Below are 19415 nucleotides of genomic sequence, written 5' to 3' on the forward strand. Positions count from 1 at the left end.
TTTTTTTCACAGGCAATTGACTTCTCAATCTTTAAATACTTTAAAGATTAATTCCTTTTGCACAAAAATCTCTAAAAACTAGATCAAGGACTTTATCGGTACCACTTGAGTAAAATGGAAGAAAAAATGTATTTGTATAAATTTAAAAACACATAAACAATGTTTGAAGACACATCATTGGAACAAACGCAGATGTGTACATAAAGAATATTATAATACTATGTATAGATTTTCTCATCAACCCTACTAAAGCCAGGTGATGGATAGCTGGCTGTGACTTTGACACAGGTGCGTTTCACGGGTCACTGCCCGCTTCTTCAGGAAAAGCACTACAGCCAAGCTCTAAGATAAAAAATGATCATCAGCAAAACCTTATAAAACGGTTCAAGCTTATTGATCATCTTACTACCAGCTGTTACCAACCCTTTTGATAGGTGGAGTAGTCCACGTGGGTTTTTTTTCCATAGAGCACCATAGGCCCAATATTTGTATTTGAGTGGATGAGTATCTTTAAAGTGGTTACATGGTAATAGTCTTTGGAAGTGTATAAGGTGTGATAATATATGGGCAAAAAGACAATGTCATCATAAGGCATGGCAATACAAAATGTTCCCCCAAAAGTTGGCATGGGACCAAAACTATGCATCTGATGAATAAAGGGTATAACTTTGCCAAGCTGATTAACACCTTGTCAAAGTAGCTATGCTAGTGACCATACATATCGGCCCCATATAAAAGATCACCTATATAACATTTGGTTACCTGATGACACACTATTGTTAAGGAACAATGGGAAGTCGGGAGGAGTAAGATTAGGAGGGCACTTTCAGGACACCTACTGAATTAGTTGAAATGGCTCCTGTCTCTCTATCACTACGGCTCTCTATAAATGGGGTAGTGGGCGCAACCATTGCGGCCAAATATCCCTCCGCACAAGCATGCATCTGCGGCCTGTGTTTGGCGCCAATGAGGCAACATGGGATTGATCGCGCATACGTGGTCCTGATGAAATCAGATGCACCTGCGTTGTGATCGAGGACATTGCACGTGCTTTGTCATATAGCAACAATCGGTGTGGCTGCACATGCACACTGCGATGTGCCACCCAAAGTGAGCCAGTTAATCTGTAATTCAATTCGGGCATGCGACCCACCTTGGCCAAACTCCATCTATTGAGCTCATTCTATGGACTAGCACTCCTCCCAATCCTCTACCCACGCATGTAAGATATTCTGCCCTGGTTCACACTGTAGTGAACACAGACATCACATGTGATTCGCACTGCAGTGCTGATCACATGCAATGTCTGTGCAATGCGAGTTCAGCCATACAGTTCTATGGCTGAACTAGCATTGGATTCGCACAAAAAAGATGCAGGGAATTTTATTTTTATTGTTTTCTTCCCCACACTGGAATCGGATCGCATGGGTGTTTTTACCCATGTGATCCGATTCCTGTCCAAATCCACAGATCTGGGGGTGTCATTAACATTGTATTGACACCCGCAGCAGTTCGCAGAGGGCAGTGTGATCTGAGAGATGTGATGTGGGAACCAGCGCTGGTTCCCGCATGGCTACAGCGTGAACCCAGGCTCAGTGTGAATAATAAATGATAAACAGGCCACAGCTAATATGCCACCACAGGGCTAATCTGCGCAGCATCGTCTGCCTACGCTTTCAAGGATAACAGAGGGCTCCTCCCTCCAGGGAAGCAGGGGGTGCCAAACTCATGATGGCACTATATGGCCCCCCAGTGGGCAATCTCAGCCCACGAGGGCCGCAAAGGCTACAGGGAAGGGGGAGGAAACAAATTCCATAAAGCAAAACAAATCCTTGGACCTTACCGCCCCCAGAGGGACAACAGCTGGTCGTTTATAACTGTCATACATAAGATTATGTCAAAATGTCAACATATTCAGCCATATTTGCACATATGCAACACCCAGCACAGACACAAAATATACAAATGTTGAACTAAGACTTAACCTACATAAAATAACCTAAACCACATATAACATATTGGGAAAAAAGGGGAGGGGTGAAAAAAAAAGAATTTGGGTTGTTACATCCTTATTCTATAGGTATCTTATAGGAATGATTTCAAGCTAACCGTGTCATTGAGACCTGGTGCTTGTGTTGCCCCCAAATGGTGGATCCATCTGGCCTCCCTTTGTAGAATGAGGCAATTCCAGTCACCTCCCCGTGTGTCAGTGTGTAATCATTCTAGGGCAAAGAACCTTACACAATGTGGATTTGTATGGAACATGGAAACACAGTGTCTTCCAATGGGAGGCGTGTCTCCACCTTTGGATGGCTGATACATGGTCGTAGATAAGTTGCCAGGAATGGCGCTTAGTCTTACCAACATAGTAGCTTCAGCATACACATGTCATGAGGTAAACAATACCCATTGTTTGACAGTTCACAAAGTGTTTAGCCTGATGGACTTCACCATTTGGTAATATACTTTATAATGTAGCTCCCCCAGTCTTTTCCCCTGTGACTTCTGATTTGAATCTGGTGTGCTCTATGCTTTGGAAACTCTTTTCTGAACCTACTTACAGGTTGGTGTTTCTTGTAGCATCCCCTCTGTGGTGACTTTGGGGAGGAGGGGCCTGTTAGTATTTTCTGTTAGAGGTCGACCGATATGGGTTTTTCTCATGCCGATATTTAGAAATCGCAGTGGCCGATGGCTGATATGTGATGCCGATTTTTTGGGGCCGATATATTAGGCCGATTTTTTTTTTTTTTTTTTTTTCTTCATCTCATAAAATCTAACAGTTAGGCCCCTTTCACACTGGGACGTTTTTCAGGCGCTTTTGGGCTAAAAATAGCGCCTGTAAAGTGCCTGTAAAACGGCTCCCCTGCAGTCTCAGTGTGATATCCCGAGTGCTTTCACACTGAGGCGATGCGCTGGCAGGATGTTAAAAAAAAAGTCCTGCAAGCAGCATCTTTGGAGCGGTGTATATCGCTCCTCCACCACTCCTGCCCATTGAAATGAATGTGCACTACTGCCAAAGCGCCTGCAAAGCGTTTCGGCAGCGGCGCTTCAGGGGCGCATTTAACCCCTTCCTTGGCTGCTAGCTGGGTTATAAGCGCCCCGCTAGCAGCCGAATAGCGCCGCTAAAATGACGGTAAAGCGCCGCTAAAACTAGCAGCGTTTTACCGTCAACGCATGCCCGCTCCAGTGTGGAAGCAACCTTAAGTGAAACAGAAATTTTTTTACAGTTAAACATTTATTAAACAAACCTCCAATCAGTTCACTTGTATGTAGAATTTAGATAAAAAAAAAATAAAAAAAAAACTATATTAAATACACAAAAACAGGTAATCAAAACTTTTGGATGAAAAAAAATGGGCTAATTTTACTGCTTAGTTTTTTTATTTTTTATTAGTGTATTTTTTCAAAAAATATTGCGTATGAAAGACCGCTGCGCAAATACCATGTGACATAAAATATTGCAACAATTTTATTCCCTAGGGTCACTGCTAAAAAAAATATATATATATAATGTTTGGGGGTTCTAAGTGATTTTCTAGCAGAAAATAATGATTTTTACTTGTAAGCAACAAGTGTCAGAAAAGATTTGGTCTTTAAATGGTTAAACTGAGAACTTCTACACACAGAGCTCAGTTCATTCATAAGTGTAAACATTGTATCCTTCAGGTTCTTTTTATCAGGTTTGGCAGGCTGCCCAGAGGAGGGGAGAAGTCTCTTCACAGATGTTTTCAGGCAACAATCGGCCGATGCCGATTAAGTAAAAAACACCAAATATCGGCCGACCGATATATCGGTCGACCTCTATTTGCTGTGTTGCCAATACCTCAGTTGGACTGCTTTTGTATGTCCCAAAAGTTAGACTTCTGTGTCCCTAAATGGATGAGGGAGAAAATAAGATTTGTATTCACCATTAAAGCCTTTTCTTGGTGTCCATTGAGGGACACAGGTCCCATCCCTGTGTGTTTATGCACTCCATACTGCTACCACTCCTTTTGGCATCACGGCCGGGTCCCTACTGCGAATGCACGAAGAGCGGCTGCTCTCTCCTACTGGCCCCAACAGTAGGGGAAGTAAGAGGGAGGACGACTGGGCCAAACTTCTGACGTATCTCGCCGTGGTGAGGTCCGACAGAAGTGGGGACAGGCTACCTGTCAAAAACAAGTACCCACTCCCTCTCTCATTACAGGGCTGCTTTAATTCCATGTAGGCTGGAATGTGGTGTTACATTTAATTAGATTTAACAAATTAGATTTGTTTTTATCTTTTAGATAAGAAACAACAAGAAAACTGCAATTTTAGTTAAAGAGATCAACCCAAAAAAGAAACTTTTCCTTCTGCACAGACCCAATACTGGAAAGCAGCTGAAACTAGAAACTTTATCAGACTTGAGAAAGAAATACAAGAAGGTAACTATTTGCTTGAGTATTTTTGTTTTACCAAATATTTCAAGAATTTTCATGTATGTTTTAAGTGTTTGATAAACACATCAATTGGGGAAAAATGTGTGCTGTGACATAGTAGAAGTTAGAACCTTTTTATCTTAAATGTACAGCGCAGGTCACAGGGTAGAGTACATGGATTATAGCTGGTGATCCTTCAGATGACAAAGGGGGCTTCTTGGGCCCCTCCTGTATAATCCCTCCCCCACTCCTTGAGTCCTCATTTTTGTGCTAGTGTTTTATTTTTCTTATTTCATATTTCTGCAATCAAACCCTCACTGTCTTCTAATGCCAGCATAGAAGCAGTGTATCCCGGATGAGCACAACCTTAGGAGTCGTACCCAAACCCCACACTGTGGGGACAGCCTGTAGTGTTGCTTTGGGCACTGGGTCCGGCATAAGCGCTCTCCTTGGCGCAACCTGGTTTTATACAGGTCTATGACCGTAGTCCTTTGCCATAGAAGAGGTACCCTTTAGAGGTTTGCCCACTGTAATGAGCAAAGTCTGTGCTTTCATGGTCATGGACGGACGGATAAGACTGGGTCAACCTGTATGTGACTGTTGCTGTAAAAATGGGGCTGTTTGAAAAATTTTCACTGCAAGGTGAAAACAACCCTAACTTGGCTTTAGAATTCAACCACTCAAAGCTTGTCTCAGATGAATGACATGGTGTATCGTGTCGATGATCGCACGTTTTACTGGCCTGTCTGCCTTTTTATATTCCTATTCACTTCACCCAAACCAAGCTCACTGCATAGTTAGTTATCTTGTGGTAATCTGTTTTCTAAACCATTTAGTATACATGTGTTCATATATTATATTCACAGTTCATTTTATTGGAACAACCTATTTGGGCAATTTATTTGAACATTCTATTCAAGTTGGTTTTATTTTATTTTCATGTATCTGATTTATTTTTGACACATTTTTTACATATTCATGTGCACTTCTTTAAATTACACGTTGATCACCTTTGCCAAAGGAGTTCATTTAATTGATTATCTAATTAGGTAATTGGATTCAATCAATCACACATGAAGTCACATGTCTAAATATATTTTTATGTGTGTGTTTATGTGTGTGTGTGTATGTATGTATGTATGTGTGTATATATATATATATATATATATATATATATATATATATATATATATATATATATATATATATATATATATATATATATATATATATATATATATATATATTATTATATTTTCACATCGTTTTTTTGGTGGTAGGGTAGCTATGATTAAGCACTGTTAAGTGTGAAACGCGTCAGCTCATTTGTCCCATTTTCTGATGTGACTTGTATTTTTGGATTTTTTGCCATAAAGGCTATATTCTGGAGTCCTGAACTTCCTTTTTGCTTCATATACTTGGGTTATGTGCTGGACGCCAGAGTAACCAAAACCTTTGACGGAAGAAAAGAACGAGGCAGTGCTAGGACTGTTTACATCCTTGATGCGAGCCATCACCTAGGCACAGGTCCACATGAGGCCTCTACAAAATCACATTTTGACCCAGTAGGATGGCGATCCATCATGCTTGAAGATGTCCATTCCTGTTCCTCAGTTGACAAACAATCTCTTCAGTGGTGGCTTAATCCACACTGTTACGCTGAGGGGTGCAGATGGATCCAAGCCAACCCTGTGATCACCACAGATGCCAGTACCCTATGATTGGGGGGGGGCGCACATGAGGGATCTATTCCCTAGAATATGGTCTCGCCTCCTAAAATATGTGGGAAATTAAAAGCTGTAGAGAAACCGCGGAGAGCATTGCAACCAGCTATCCAGGGTAGAAATGTCAAGGTATGCATTGTCTAAGAGGCAAGGAGGGGAAAAAATCCCCTCGTTTGAGCCTGAGAAGCAATTCTGTCATTGGCCGAGATAAACAACAGATCAATCTCGGGCATCCCCCTGAAGGGACAGACAACACGCTGGCAGACGTTCTAAGTCGAAAGACCATAAAACAGAGTGGTCTCTAAACCAAGTAACCTTCTTGTGGATTACGCAAACCTGGGGAGTGGCTGAGGTAGATCTGTTTGCTTCAAAGACGAACCCAAAACTGCCAAGGTTGTTCTCGCTGGATCCCACAGATGGCAACATCGGAGTGGACACGTTCAATCAAAGCTGGGCACACCAGCTGTGTTGCTTTTCCTACGACCGCTCTAATACCAAAAGTGAGCCAAAAAATCAGGGAAGAAAGGGAAGTGGGTGATACTCATAGCACCTCACTGGCCCTAGGGAGCATGAGTGTCACTTAAAGAATCTGTGTCCAGCCGCACCTGATTCAGCCAGACCCTTCACGAGAGCCAGTCAACCACCCGAATCACAAACTCCTGAAGATTTCGGCTTGGTAACAGAGGGTGAGGCTGCAAATAAAAGGACTGTCTGACAGAGTGATCAGCACCATTCTAGCCAGCAGAAAAGCCGTAACTAGAGCCACTTATGAGAAGGTGAGAAGGAAGTTTGTCTCCTGATACAGGAACAAACGGGATTCCGACAGAAATCATCCCGGCGGTTCTGGATTTCTTGCAGGGGGAAGCAGACGAACATCTCTGAGCACACTGAAGGTACAAGTGGCAGCACTCTCCTCCTGTCTGGACACCAGATTAGCAGAGGACCTGCTCATAAAGATATTCCTGATCTTGTTAAATAGAGCCAGACCCGTGAAAGTTGGCAGAACTCCGACGTGGGACCTCTCCAGGGTGCTCAGAGGATTCCTCTCTCCACTATTCAAACCACTGGAGGAGTGCTCAGATAAAAATCTTATACCTAAAATCGCACTCTTGGTGGCCCTAGCATCGGCCAGGGGAGTGGGTGAAAGTCGAGAAGTTTTGGGGTTTTTTGGGGGGGAGGTTTTACATGATGGAACCCTACTGCCTGATCCTGACGGATAAAATAGTCCGCTCGCCAAACTGAGCTTTTCTACGAAGTCTCTTCAACCTTCCACAGGATGCAGAATGTGATGATCCCATCTCTTCCTAAGTCAATGGATAGCAGAAAAGAGACACATACAACAAGCCAGACATAATACTCCGCTTATCTCGAGAGAAAGGCTGTCAAAGAACTACCACGTCATTTGTCCTCCATGCAGGAGTCAATAAGGGAAAGCAGGCATCGAGAAACACGATAGCCAGATGTATAAAGCTTGCCATGAAGACAGCCTATTAGGCACAAAACCTTGCCCCCCAAATGGGGTCAAAGCCCACTTGACCAGAGCCTGGGCAACCTCAGTCGCAGAGAAGGCAGGGGCAACACCGGAGCTTACAGGGCAGCGACATGGTCGAGCTTCAGTACCTTCATGAGGCACTACCACATCGACCAGCTATCCAGTCAAGACCAAACATTGGTTGCAAGGTGCTCCAGGCCTAGTCCCCATACTAGGAAGTATATTGCTTTATACATCCTCGGATGCTGCCCTGGAAGACGATTGGAGGAAAACAGAGTTGGGTACCTGCCAACTCTTTTTTTTTTTTTTTTTTTTTTTTCTAAGAAGTCTTCTAGGGCAGCACTAGTTTCTACCCTAAGCAAAAGTACCAAGTATTGTGGGGCCACATTTTCTTACTGAGAGTTCTTTCGGTGCTTTAATACTACTGAGGCACATGGGGTCGACTAACACATTTTATAATGGTGGACTAATGTGTTTCCTGTTGCAGGAAGGAGGAGCTTATCTCTCGGATGCTGCCCTGGAAGACTTCTTAGAGTTACCAGGTACCTACCTGTTTCCCTTGTATTTTACAATGACAAGTTTGGCTTATGTCCCAAGGCTATCCATTGTCCATTGGATTTAGACAGCGCCATTACCACAAGGCTACTGCTTCAATCAGATGGCTGGATGGATTCATGGTTTCTCCTGTTCTTGGTCTTCTCAAGGGACACCCTGCTACCAACTTCACCATTGCACGATATATATGAAATGTCTTTACAAGCGCTTTCCTTTTCCAAAGAGAAATCTTACTGCGCTTTTACGTGCCCATTCCACCAGGTCAGTGGGAGTTTCCTGGTACCAAGCTTTTGTTACCCTAGTTGTGTAAGGCTGCCACTTGGTCTTCTGTTCAAACTTTTTCAAAAGTTTACCAGGTGGACAGCCAATCTTCTGCTGATGCAGCTTTTGGCCGCAAGGTTTAGCAGCGGCTCAGATGTCTTCTGACCCGATTTTGTTGCGCCTATTAGCACAGTTCTGTTTGACTCATTGTTGCCCACCCTCTTCATTGCTTGGGCACATCCTATGGTGTATGAATACTCTGCCTTTGTGCTGTACTGTAAGATTAGGAGGAGAGGAATATTGACTTGCCTGTAATTTCATATCTTGGAGTACAGTATAGGCCATCTTTGACTTTGAGGCTAACATTTCTGTGTAATGCATTACAGACCAGCCTGTTTGTTCTTGTCTTATCTGTTGTAGTATTGACTGTATAGAGGTTTTATAGATTACCGTATATACGCTTAAAGCTATAGCAGTGACTTCATTTGTAAATTACAGTCATCAAATATTGATCGGTAGAATGTTTTTAGTGAAGCTATGTAGCCAAAAAAGAGCTGGACTTTTGTACACTTTTTAACTATAAGAAATGTGGCTCCCTTCTGCGTGTTTGTTAGTGTGTTTTTTTTTTTGTTTTTTTTTTTGTTTTTTTTTGTTTTTTTTTTTCTTCAAACCTTTACTGTGGCAAAGGTGTTGTAGTCTTGTGTTTTGATGGGACATGGGGATTGTGATGCTTCGGAATTTACACATTGAATTCAGTGGTTAATATTGAATTAAAACTGCATTATTAAAACTGGTATTAGTCTGTCCCTGTTTCATATTCATATACATATCATATACAGACTGCTTTAACACCTTCAACTATTTGGATGCATCTGGTACATCAAGAGTTTGAACAGGTTAAACATGGCTGCAGTAGCATTTTGAAGCATTTACCGTTTTTGCTCAGCCAGTGCCTGGCTTTTATGCAAGTTATCTGGATGACTCTAGATCCACCCTATCACTTTTATGTGACTCGCGGCCCTTACCTAATCAACAGTGCTGCTCAGCAAGCTAGAGCACTGGTAATTGCAGCACTTTGACTCTTCAAGGTATTTTATGCACATGCTATTTTGACTTTTGATGCAGCACTAGTAAAGAAAAAACTGCTTATTTTGTTTCTGTTTACACAGCCTGACTGCATTAGAGTAATGCAGAGAGTTCAGCTGTGCTTTAACATTTCGTGGGGCACGGTGTAGAAAGTATTAAAGGGAATTTCAAAGTAATATTTTTGTTAGGTTACATGGGATTTTATTATGCAACGGATTATGTTGCTTAGGAGATAAAGTATTAAAGTATTGTGTGTTCCTTTTTTTTTTTTTTTTTTTTTTTCTATAATTTTATGTAGGTAGTAAAGGTAATTGTTTTCCTTTCCAGGTACCCTCTGATGATGCTTATGCTCACTGGAAAGAACAGTATACGTCTTCTGCTGACATATGTACGCATGCTTATTGGTGAGTATCCTCCGTATTCTACAGCAGTGTAAAAAATGCATATTTACACCAATATAATATGGCTGTCACTTAGGAACCATGTTTCTTCATCCATTTCGTCCATCTGGGAGGGCCGAGGAATTAAAAAAAAAAAGCTGGGGTATAGTGCCACCTGCAGGAAGTTGGGACACTGGCAAACAAAGTTGGTAGAGTAGAAGCTTGTGATATTTTTCCAGATCAAAGAGCTGTAACTATCCCAGATGCATGCATACACTGAGGCTGGAAGAAAGATTGCTTACATTTGCATTACAGGTGCATCATTTCTTCAGCTCAGTTTCCCCATGGTGGTGAATTTCTCTTGTCCGGATTTCTAGAAGGATTTTCTGCATCTCTCCTTGGTTGCAGCAGTTCCACTGTTTTTACCTCATCTAGCCTAAATTCGGACGTTGGTCCTTAAAGTGGTAATAAAGGCTTTTTTGCCATTTTTGTACCTACAGGTAATCCTATAATAAGACTTACCTGTAGGTGCAGTAACTATCTCCTAAACGTGTAGTTTAGGAGATATTTACTTTAGCAGCACCAGTGTGCGGTCCGTAGAGAGCCGTGCCGTGGCTGTGCCCCCCACATGCATGCGCAGGAGTGAGGTCATCGTGGCTTGGCCAATCAAATGGCGGCTGCCCGCGAACCCAGAAAGAAGACCGGGCAAAGATGAAAGCCCTGTCGATGACAGCGTGCCGCTGGAGGGCTTCGTTTTTCAGGTAAGTCTTTCATAATGTGCGCGCGTTGTGACATTCATTTGCACGGAGAAGAGTTTTTGTTTGTGGTTTACTACCGCTTTAAGAATGCCTCTGAAATGTAAATGTTTTCTAAACTCTTCTTGGGCCTATCTGTGGCTGTTGCCCTCCCCTCAGACTGCTTTTGTACTTTCTGAATTCCTGTGTATCCAAAGTATGATGGCACAGTAAGATTTCTGTACTTGCCATAAAATCTTTGAGGGAACATCACACCTTGGTTTTTTTCTCTGGTTCTGTGTACAGCTTTCTTACAAAAAATTAAGTACAAATATTTTCACAAGTCTGTCCCTAACCAAAACACTATTGCTGCCTGTATCTTTATTGGAGATGCCTTATTATACAGTGACTGTCACCAGGACAGTAAGTGAAGGGAAAGCTCAATGGCAAAAATAACTGACACCAGTTCTGACTGAACATTAAAGTGCATCTCTAGCTCAAACTTTTTTGCCTTTTACTGAACAGAGTGAATGCTTCTGTAAATCTTTCGGTAGGACCCACTCTGCATCATCCGGCTGTTCAAAATTGGAAGTCATTACTCTTAAAGCGTTAATACTATAGCATTAGGTCTAAATATAGTGTTATTCCCAAAGTGTGTACCACAATATAAAACTGGGGGGGACACAAACACCAGTGGCTTTTTGACTTGCTCCTAGTTTGCCGTGTTCCTCAATTACTTGTTTGAAAAAGGTTTTATGGTGAGTACAAAAGTACCCTTTTCTTGTGTAAAGTCAGCTCACTGAACCTGCCATCACCCACCTAAAAGGGAAAAATAAAATGCTTAAACATTTACCTTTTCCGGTCTTAATGTATATTTTCATTTTATTCGTGTTTCTCTTTTTTTGTGTTTGGCATAAGTGAAAACTGAAGTTGTCATAATGTGATTACCGGACCTGCCTTAATTGCCTGGCTCAAACCACAATCATCTAATGTCTGGGGTACTTTATATGTATAAATATATTTTAGGTAGATACTTAAAATGTAATACTTGTGATATTCTCTCTAGGAGAGGCAACTGTAAGAAAGCAAGCCTAGGACTGGTGTGTGAGATTGGCCTGCGCTGCCGGACGTATTATGTTCTCTGTGGATCTGTCTTAAGTGTATGGACTAAAGTGGAAGGAGTTCTTGCCTCAGTGAGTGGCACCAATGTAAAAATGCAAATCGTAAGATTACGAACTGAAGATGGACAAAGAATTGTTGGTAAGTTGAGCTTGATGGGGTCAAATATGTACAAATCTTTTCCCCTTTTTTAGTGCTCATGTAAATGTAGTCTAAATCTGACCAAAGTGTGCGGTTTATAAAAACCATACAATTCCCAGGTAGGAAATGTATTGTATGTATTGTGATATAGAGCTGTAGAAGGAAAAAAAGTTCTGCATGTTTTAAACTCGGCTATGCCATTACCACAAAGTTGCTTGTTTGTGAATTACTCTTGTTCCTATCTTTAAAACTACCTTTTACACAACAGCCTGTGTGTGGGTTTTTTTTTTTTTTTTATTTATTTATAAAGAATTTGGTAATTAAGATTTACATCTCCACTGTACTTTTCACCGTTTGTTCATTGATTAACTAAGTAGAGGCATGCAAGGATGTTCTGTTCAGGTGAGGTTGGTTACTAATTCTGGACAGAGAAACTGGAGGTGGTTAGCAGGCAATTTCCTGGCCAGTGATTCCGTAACTATCAGCCTTATGGACAGCATGGGAAGATGTTCTGCAGACCTCATCAAGGGAAAAAGTCATACTGACTAGGCAGAATATACTTGCCGGAAAAAATGGAAAAATCTGTCATCTATGTACCCTTTTGGAAGGTTGTTCCTCTACTTGGATTTTAACCTTTTTTGCTTCATCGTATGACTGATCTTGTGCAGCCTAAGAATCCCAAGTTGGATACCCTCCACTTTTTGTGTTTCCTGCTGTGCCAATGCTGGTCTTTGTTTTATTGCTTTTGTAGATGTTCCTTAAAATTCCAGAACATGGGTTTAAAGATTTAGCGGTGAGGCTATAGTATTTAGCTTGTTGGGGATTTCAAATTTGTGTTTAGGAATGTGTGTGTGTGTGTGTGTGTGTGTGTGTGTGTGTTTGTGTTTTTTTTTTTTTTTTTTTTCTCCAACAGCTCTAAATGGGAGTGCAATAACTTGGGCCCAGGCAACAGAGGCATAACGCTGGTAAAAATGAAGAAAGTCACATGGTTATAGGGGGGAACTATACTTTTTTTTTTTTTTTTTTTTTTTTTTTTGCCCTTTACATAATATTGGCAGTTTTATAGGGTTGGGGTAGTCCTCTTTAACTAGTTGTTAATATGAAATCACGTAAAGGGTAATGTACGTCACCTTACTTGGATAGCAAAGTACAGTCAAAATGATAAAAGGCATCCAATTGGGTTTAATCTATAATCTTTCCAAATATATCTTTTTTTTTTTTTTTTTTTTTTTTTTTTTACACCTATTTGTTTAACATCAAAGTGCTTCCATTAAAATCTGTGTTTAATATTTCCACAGTGGAGCTAAATGGTACTTTTAACCGCTTGACATCCGGAGGACGTCATATGACGTCCTCGACTTTCAGGGCTTATATCTGAATGATGTCTGAGGCTACAGACATCATTCAGATACCGGCATTTTCAGCCGGCGATTCCGTACACCATAAGAACGATCATAGCGGCTGTTCCGCCGCTTGATCGTTCTTACGGGCGGCGGGAGGGGACGTCCCCCCTCCTCCCGCCGCCCTCCGGTGCTACTACCGACTCACCTCAACGATCGGTGAGTCGGATAGCGGATCCGCTGGCGCCGGATGTTCACCATAGAGATTTCCGGCGGACCAGATGGTCGCCGGAGTCTCTATGATCGTTCGGAGGCCGGGCGCGATGTTATGACGTCACGCCCGGCCTCTGCATTAAAAAAAACGGCGCCGCTTCGGCTGTGAAGCGGCGATCGTTTTATTTTTTTTTTTTTATTTTAGGCTTCCCAGCCTAGAGGTGAGATGTGGGGTCTTATTGACCCCATATCTCACTGTGAACAGGACTGATCGTGTCATATTCCTATTACAAGGGATGTTTACATTCCTTGTAATAGGAATAAAAGTGATCAAAAAAAAAAAAAATTTTTTTTAAAGTGTAAAAATAAAAATTTTTAAGTAAAATTAACAATAAAAAAAAAAAAAAAAATTTTTTAAAGCGCCCCTGTCCCCGTGAGCTCGCACGCAGAAGCGAACGCATACGTAAGTCCGGCCCACATATGAAAACGGTGTTCAAACCACACATGTGAGGTATCGCCGCGAACGTTAGAGCGAGAGCAATAATTTTGGCCCTAGACTTCCTCTGTAACTCAAAACATGTAACCAGTAAAAAATGTTAAAGCGTCGCCTATGGGGATTTTTAAGTACCAAAGTTTGGCGCCATTCCACGAGCGTGTGCAATTTTGAAGCGTGACATGTTAGGTATCTATTTACTTGGCGTAACTTCATCTTTCACACAATGCAAAAAAATTTGGCTAACTTTGCTGTTTTGTTTTTTTTTAAAGCATGAAACTGTTTTTTTTTCAAAAAAAACGCGTTTGAAAAATTGCTGCGCAAATACCGTGCAAGATAAAAAGTTGCAATGACTGCCATTGTATTCTCTAGGGTCTCTGCTAAAAAAACATATATAATGTTTGGGGGTTCTATCTAATTTTATAGCAAAGAAATGATGATTTTTGACATGTAGGAGCGAAGTGTCAGAAATGGCCTGGATGCGAAGTGGTTAAAGGCATTTACCTCTTCCCATCCTTAGACTGTACATCCTCGGATAAGAGCAGTGATATCTGGGTCATGGCTGCAGTTATGATCCAGGTATCATTTTTCTTCAACCGATGATTCCCCATCGCTTTTACAGGCGCCGCCTTAACCGGACTCTCCCATCCCACCAGGGAGCCCCGGTATCCATGCTACCAGTCACATAGAAGGCCCTAGACAGTGAAAGGAATGATCGTTGTTCAGCACCTCTGTGACATCAGGATTTCATCAACTCTGGATTCGGTCTGTTTACTTTGGTTTGGTCAGCTGCTTTGGTGGAGTGCAGAGGAGAGAGCTAGGGTGTCTGTAAATAGTGTCAAAAAATTTCAAACAAAATTTAACATGCCCCTGTGGTCACGCACTGTGAAATAATTCTAGCACCAGGCCACCTGTGTAACTCTAAAGTGGAAACCTGTAAAGGATTTTAAAACCACCCATGGATAATTTAATGTACCATACTTTGTAGCCATTCCATGGGCGTGTGCATTTTTAAGGTGCAACATGATGGGTATCTATTTATTTAGTCAGCATAACCACCTCTTAGATTTTACTCAAACATTGGGTATACTATTGATATTGTGTTTGTATGCACTAAAATTAATGTACATTTTTCCTGAAAATTTGCATTTAATAAACTAGCGCAAATCTCGTGCAACATAGGAAAATATTTAACCACTTTATTCTCCAGGGCCTCTACTTCTAAAATATGTTTGGGGGTTTTAAGTAATATTCTAGCAAAAAAATTAAGAATTTTACATGGGTATGAGAAAAATGTCTGAACTGGCCCGGACTGGAGGTGGTTAAGAAATACTTGAAATGTTTCGGGGAAGCATTGGCAATGATTTGTATAAGCTTGTGCATGCTTAGCCTATGTGTGTGAAGGTGCATGTGGAGTTAGTGTTTTGCATTTCTGGAAATGTATGAATTTTACTATGAGTAGTTCTATTTGGGCTAGCCCATCTCCAACAGACCCCAGAATCCAGAGATTTGCACCGATTGTACCCCAACAACATGCTAATAGGGCAGTTATTTGGTTAGGCTTTTGTGAGTCCCACTTTAGATGCCAATAGATAAAAAATTATTAGAGTGCAAAAGGAAGACTTGCAGTGGCAGCTCTTCCCCCTCATTCATATATTTTTAATTGTCTTTATTACACAAAGTAAGCGATCTCTGTACAACCTTTCACTTTAAATTTGTGCCTTTCAATAGATACAGGGACACTTGTTCTCCACTTTTTGTCGCTAAATATAATCGGACCTTTTTCTGTCTGTCTCTTGCAAAAAACTTTTGGCTATGTGCTGTTAACCTTTGCAGAATATATTGCAAATAGTATGGTGATAATTTGAGATAACATATGGCTTATTCTCTTATTTCGAGTGCATCCCTTGGCACTATTCTATCAGAAAGTGTGGGGGTGTACAGCTTCCTCCCTTGACTTTGCTGGTTACTGCAAACTACTGTGTTCCTTTTTCTTGGCAGTGATTACTGGCTCTGGCAGAGGCCAGAGAAGAGATGAAACAGCAGAAGATATATTGTATTATTCAATTCTGCACCATCTTTGAGTGCAGGATTTACTTACAATCTAGTGCTTTCTTTGCAGTGTCAATTGTCTGCATTGCATCATGTTGGAGAATTGATGGTCAATGAAGAGGCATGACATAAAAGAGAGCTAAATATCTAAGTATAATATGAACTCCTTTAAAGCGGAGTTCCACACATTTTTTAGTTTATAAATAGTCCGCAGCTACAAAAAGTGTAGCTGCTGACTTTTAATATACAGACACAATCCAGCGATGAGGCCGCCTGGAGCCTCGCTCTCTCTCCGCAGTCATAGCCACTGTGGGCACCCAGCCGTGACAGCTTTCGGCTTCACGGCCGGGCGCACATGCGCAAGTCGCGCTGCACTCTGCTAGTGGCCAGGCAATCTTCTGGGACCTGTCGCGTGTCCCAGAAGATTGCTGGCAGGGAGGGGCCGCCTAGGGAGAGAGATGGAGTCGCCTAGGCGGCCAAGAGCAGGAAGAAGGAAGTGGGACAGGAAGTCCCACTCTAAACTAAATACCTACCCCCCCAAAAAATGACATGCCAAATGTGGCATGTCGGGGTGAGGAGTGCTTAAGTCGGAAGTTCCACTTTTGGGAGGAACTTCGCTTTAAACACCAGCTTTAAGTGTTTGACGTTCTGCAAAGCAGTATGTTAATTGCCTCTAGCTCAACCTATAGCTCTAGGTGAGAAGTGCAAACTTTGAATGTTTAGTTTTTGGACCACATTATGTTTATGATGAAACCAAAAATCTGCTGTCGTACATGGCAACTAATCATGTTATAGTTCTCATTCCTTCCCTCTCACTGGATAATGAAAGACGGGCTATGTGTTATGCTTTAGTTGAATTGTGTGAATCCTACTTCTAAATCTGCCTTAGTATGTTTTCCAGTCTAATGTCCTCACAGGTAAAATAAAGAAGTGTTCTTCTCAAATGTAATGTATTTCTATTTTGTAAAATGTGGGATATTCTCTCTGCATGGCTCCTATATAGGGCTATTTATTAAATATCTTTCACTGATAAGATCAAACTGATCCAATAGATGCGTTTGTATATTAATCAGCTTTTTTTTTTTTTTTTCCCTGACAGGTTTAATCATCCCAGCAAATTGTGTCTCATCACTAGTAACATTGCTGTCAACTTCAGACCAATCTCAGCAGATTGCAGTACAGCAGCAGCAGATGTGGCAACAGCTTCATCCTCAGAGTATCAGTAATTTCAGCACGCTGTAGGAAATCTGCCCAGTAGAGACTCTGACATAATACAGAGGAACTGGAAATGCTGACAGTGCACACAAATCAGGGCCAGATTCCAAAGAAATTAAGTCTACTTGTGCATAGGCAGACGCTCTGTTTTGTTGGACACCTGGACTTTCTAAGTCTTTGTGGCAATCTGCAAGTTCCTTTTTAAAGTGGCACATACATCTGTTTTGGTTTTCTTTTCTTTGCTGCTTCCCATCTGTATCCTTAGTCAATAAGTGTTTTATTTTTTCATTTGGTCCTCTTTATGAAACTGACTTTTTCTTGAATGCTGTACCTCATTGCTTTCTGTTCAGTTATTTCCTATACAGTGCTCAGGGTCTTGGTAATCATTTTACAAAGGGGAGTTTTCCCTTCATGCATGTACATTAGCGGTATGATTCATATACCAGTATATGTATATATAAGGTTTTCTTCACTCGTGTAAGAAGGATGCATGCTTTCATAAATGCACTGTATTTAAAAAGGGTATATTTGTGTTCTTCCCCATATTGGTTAATGCAGCGCATGTCTCCAAAAGCATGACTAGACAGACTTGGAAAGTTCAAGTCTACAGGGAACGATCAGTTCCTCAGCTCCAGTTATATAATTTTATTTTTTATATAGTATTTTAAATATTTAAGTTGAGTTTTTTTTTTTTTTTTTTTCTGTGTTAGATCTTTCAACATATTTGCTCTTAAAATTTGTGACCTGTAATATTTTAAGTGTAAAAATGACTTTTTCTAATGTGCTGCAGAAAAGGGCTTGTGCCTTTTTTTTTTTTTTTCCCAGTCACGACAAAGGGGAACAATACAATTCCAGATTTTTCATTGCTTCTTGTAATTTAATAGACATTTGACTAGTAAACAAAGGCACATCTTGAGTTGTACAATGTTCTGTATTTCACTCAAGGCTACCTGCTGTGTGTGGTTTTTGCCTTCTCTGTAACTTGAATACGATTTACTATGTTGTAAGACATTGTAGAGTTTCTTGAGCTGTTTAAAATGTTAATGTACAAATGTGAATAGCTATCTATAATATGGGTAAGGTTTTTTTCCTTTCACCTCCAATAGTACTTGTTTATAAGGATGTGAAAAGGACAATGTTTGTCATTTCTTGCTTGCACAGGTTGCACTATTGAACGTTTTCAGACTGTATAAACCTGTTTAGGGAAAAAAAAAGAACCCTACAAGGTGTTGAAACCTTGGAAGGAGCAAATAAAACTCATTGTACTAACATGATCTAAATTTGTGTTATTTGAGTCTCACTTGTTATGTGAGGACATTTAATTTCTACCACATTTACAGTGAATACACTGAAATGTATACAAGTATTAAATGCTCTAGGACCACCCACAGTACTTCTACTGTGGACAGGTGGCACAGCCAGGTTCAGCAGCATAAATATACATAGCTTTGCTCTGATGCGTCGCTCCTGTTCTAGGTACTTGTGACAGTGAATATTTTTAGCTCTGATCACTGTATGCATGTCGCTGGTTTCCAAAAACTGTCAGAATGTCCGCCACAATATCAGAGTCCTGCTAGAAGTCACTGATCACCGCTATTACTTTCAAAAATAAATCAATAAAAATTCCAGTATATATCCCATAGTTTTGTAGATGCTATAATTTTTCTGCACAAACCAATCAAAATATGCTTATTGGGATTTTTTTTTTTTACCAAAAATGTACCAGAATACATATATTTTTTTTTTTTAAATTGGATATGTTTTATAGCAGAAAGTGAAAAATCAAATGCCACCAAAAGAAAACTTTGTGGGGAAAAAAAATGTCAAATTTTATTTATGGACAGCGTTGCATGACATAATTGTCAGTTAAAGTAGCGCAGTGCCGTATCGAAAAAAAATGGCCTGGGGGGGGGGGGGGGGGTGTACATTATATATATATATATATATATATATATATATATATATATATATATATATATATATATATATATATATATATATATATATATATATATATATATATATATATATATTTATTATAATATATTAATGTCAAACATATTGGGACGCCTGCCTTTACACGCACATGAACTTTAATGGAATCCCAGTCTTAGTCTGTAGGGTTCAATATTGAGTTGGCCCACCCTTAGCAGCTCTAATGGGGCGTACACACTGTTGGACTTTTCGGCTACAAAAGTCCGATGGACGCC

At 40.7% G+C, this 19415-nt stretch overlaps 1 protein-coding gene across 3 annotated transcripts in view; it reads left to right on the forward strand.

The window, feature by feature from the left end:
- SBNO1 (strawberry notch homolog 1) overlaps nt 1-18479 on the forward strand; it is an 82865-nt gene extending 64386 nt beyond the window's left edge. For all 3 annotated transcript variants that reach the window (XM_073627185.1, XM_073627201.1, XM_073627193.1), the window contains 4 exons: nt 4269-4406; nt 9846-9922; nt 11699-11892; nt 17090-18479. In XM_073627185.1, the coding sequence (XP_073483286.1) occupies nt 4269-4406; nt 9846-9922; nt 11699-11892; nt 17090-17232 (552 nt within the window). In that variant the 3' untranslated portion in view covers nt 17233-18479. The remainder of the gene's footprint in view (nt 1-4268; nt 4407-9845; nt 9923-11698; nt 11893-17089) is intronic.
- Nucleotides 18480-19415: the final 936 nt, after the last annotated feature.

This window comes from Aquarana catesbeiana, linkage group LG01 (assembly GCF_042186555.1).
Source record: "Aquarana catesbeiana isolate 2022-GZ linkage group LG01, ASM4218655v1, whole genome shotgun sequence".
In the NCBI taxonomy this organism is placed as follows: domain Eukaryota; kingdom Metazoa; phylum Chordata; class Amphibia; order Anura; family Ranidae; genus Aquarana; species Aquarana catesbeiana.